Raw genomic sequence first — 3,194 nt, forward strand, 5'->3', positions numbered from 1 at the left:
AGTATATACTCCCCGAAGTAATGTTCAATGGGTCGTTGTGATTGAGCTCTGTCAAAGGAGGAAGTGGTCGAGCTTCTAATCTTATGGCCTCGCTCGCGCACATGCATCTCCTATATATACCGTGCGATCAGACGCTGATCGCCAAGCTTCCAATCTTATGGCGATGGATCGCTTGCAATCAATTATCTGATCCCTAGTTGTTCCCGGAAATAAAATTCGTGACACTACATTATGGGTCTTCATTCTGACAGTTCGATACTGAATCCTCACGCTCAAAACTGATCCAGTTATATGATCACAGTTCACAACCAAACCAACAAAAGCAGCAAATCTGGGAAACCAGCACCTCAAGGTTCCAATATATATGTTCGTCTTCTACGGTTCTACCGCAACGACGCTCTCATTTTTTTTCTCCCGATTCATCAATGGTTTCTCTTGTCCTCTCCTGCTCCGGCTCCCCGCGTAGAGTCATCGCGCCGCCGGCGAGGCAACCCCGCGGACTTGTCATCGACGTCGCGACTCCACCCATCTCCTGGCGCGAAAAGCGAGAACAGCCTCGCCACGGCGCTCCGTACTGAATTCCCGCCGGCAGCCGGGTCGTGGGCGCTCCCCTCCCTCACGCGCACGGACGCGACCGCGCTCGTCACGTGCCTCAGCCTGTGCGACACCAGGATCTCGAGGCGAACATGCTCCGGCAGCCGCGGCGCGAACCGCTCCATCCCGCCGCAGCGCTCGTGCCCCGTCGAGTTGGACCGCGGCAGCGCCTCACGCCCGGCCTCGCGCCGCGTCCTCGCAAGGATCCCGGTCCTGTCTTCCTCCTCCTCAATGTTGCGGCTGGGGTCGTCTTCGATAAGGACCACCGTCTCGTGATCGCGAGCAGGCGGCGAGTCGGGTGGCGCCGGCGTTTCCAGCTCCTGCTCTGGCGCCGGTGGCGGTGGCGGGTCGAGGACGCTGGCGCGGCAGAGCGGGCACGTGACGTGCTTCTCGAGCCAGAGGCCTATGCACTGCGGATGGAACGCGTGCGGGCACGTCGGGAGGAGCCGCAGGCTGTCGTCGTCGTCGAACTCCAGCAGGCAAACCGCGCACTCCAGCGGGTCGATCCGGCCGTCGCTGGCCCGGTGCTGCTTGACGTCACGGTAGGACACCAGCGGCAGCGCCGCGATCTCGGCGGCGTCTAGGCCCTCCTTGTGGCGCGGGCGCGGCCACTCCGACCAAGAGTTCTCGGTGGCTGGGGGGTCGTCTGGCGGCGGCCGGAAGAGGCGGAGGCAGGCAAACGCAAGGAGGACGACCAAGACGGGGAAGAAAATGGCCATGAAGAAGGAGACGGCCATCACGTCGGAGAAACTCATTGAGTTGTCCGATCCCGGGCCTCCCGGCGTCTGCGCTGCTGCGCAGGAAGCGTTCGCCGTGATGAAAAGGACGGAGGCGAAGGCACGCTTGCGGGAGGCGGCCATTGCGTCCCGGCCGGCGGCTAGGTTTGGTCCTGGGCGTACGTACGTGCTAGGTCTCTCAAGAGTCTAGGAGTTATTAAAACCTACCGAATTTTCCCTTCCGTTAAGATCGTGCCCACTGCATTTGCACCGGCATGACATAATGGACTGTTTTAGTTTTTTTTAGGTGAACTAGGGATTTTATTCATGATTCAAAACAAAAGGAATACACATAATGTCTACTCGCTCGGTTCTTAAATACAAGTCTTTATAAAGATTCTACTACTAGACTACATACATATGTATATAGACATATTTTAGAGTGTAGATTCACGCATTTTGTTCCGTATGTAGACTTTTAATAAAATCTTTTAAAAGACACATATTTAAGAACGAAGGAGGTACTCCCTCCGGTCCTTTTCAGTCTGCATATTAGCTTTGTGCAAAGTCAAAGTATCTCTATTTTGACCAAATTTATAGAAACATGTATTAACATTCACAATGCCAAATTAATATTGTTAGATTCATTACGAAAGGTAGTTTCATGATATGTATATTTGATATTGTAGATGTTGATATTTTTTAATATATATTTGGTCAAACTTTGTAAAGTTTGACTTGAACCAAATCTAATATGCGGAGTAAAAAGGACCGGAGGGAGTAGCATCTATGATCCATAGCCACATGTGGCGATGCGGAGGAAGCGCACAAGCCGCCTTAGCAATGGCATGAGCCTCAGAATTTGCCTCCCTACACTTAAAACCAAAACTAACACTTTTTTTTTTGTGGAAGGAAAACTAACACTATATCAAAACCTCTCATAGTCTCCTTCACTTCATCTATGACTAGAGCATAAGATGAAAGTGCCCTTTCGTTTATGTCTAACTTGTGGACTGTTTTAGTGATTTCGAATCGTTAGTAGATCCTTTTGTCTTGGGCCTTATAAGGAAGGAAAAATAAAGAGATTTTCCAGAAAAACACAAGGCAGACGTGGTGAGCAATCTTTGAATCATTTATTTATTAAGAAATTCTCAAAAATGAAAAGGAAGGAAAATAAAGTAACGGACGCTAGATCAAGAAGCAAATTTCGGAGCGAACAACCGTAACGTGGGGACGCCAACAGGTGGGTTCGGCTTCCACTTCCCACACCGGACAACACATGAAAGGACGCACGCAAGCACGCTATAACCACCGCATGACGGTGGTCCCGGTGGGTCGCCTGAGTGTGCGCCGTCCGAGCAGATTGTTAGAGTAAAACGAGATTGAATGAAAGTGAATGGACGATTAGTCCTGATTTCTATTGATTCTCAAGTATATATACATCTGGAAGAGGTGCGAAGAAGAGGTGTCTGTTCGGAGGCATCCCTCCAGAACAGGTGCCTGTTGGCAATAGAGGAGAGAGGAGACATGACTGTTCGGGTTGGACACATCCCTTGGATTAATGTACTAATTAATTTCTAACACCCCCCCTTGTACAACACCGCTCCTTGAATGTTTCATCGTTGAAAGCTTCTTGCATATAGATCTTCCATCTTGAGAAATCTTCTAGACAATCTTGAGAGTCTCCCCCAAAAACCCTGTGGGAAAAATATGAGGAGAATAGAGTAGATATGTTGCTAAAACTCCTTTAAACCCAGTGGGAAAAAATAAGGAGAAAATGATGCAACATATGATGATTATTTTCTCTTGATAACTCATATGAGAAAAACCTTTGAAGAAGGAGAAAACTCATTGATAAGTTTAGAGAACAATTAATATGTCTTG

At 49.4% G+C, this 3,194-nt stretch overlaps 1 protein-coding gene across 1 annotated transcript; it reads right to left on the reverse strand.

Annotated features, from left to right (window-relative positions):
• Nucleotides 1–417: 417 nt before the first annotated feature.
• LOC123400039 (RING-H2 finger protein ATL29-like) lies at nt 418–1,473 on the reverse strand. Its single transcript, XM_045094434.1, has one exon. It carries the CDS (start codon nt 1,452–1,454, stop codon nt 423–425), a length of 1,032 nt encoding a protein of 343 aa, XP_044950369.1. The 5' UTR covers nt 1,455–1,473; the 3' UTR covers nt 418–422.
• Nucleotides 1,474–3,194: the final 1,721 nt, after the last annotated feature.

This window comes from Hordeum vulgare, chromosome 5H, assembly GCF_904849725.1.
Source record: "Hordeum vulgare subsp. vulgare chromosome 5H, MorexV3_pseudomolecules_assembly, whole genome shotgun sequence".
Lineage (NCBI taxonomy): Eukaryota > Viridiplantae > Streptophyta > Magnoliopsida > Poales > Poaceae > Hordeum > Hordeum vulgare.

What these genes read in the sequence shown, in the direction of transcription:
- LOC123400039 (XM_045094434.1), bottom strand. Translation starts at nt 1,454, where the DNA reads ATGGCCGCCTCCCGCAAGCGTGCCTTCGCCTCCGTCCTTTTCATCACG.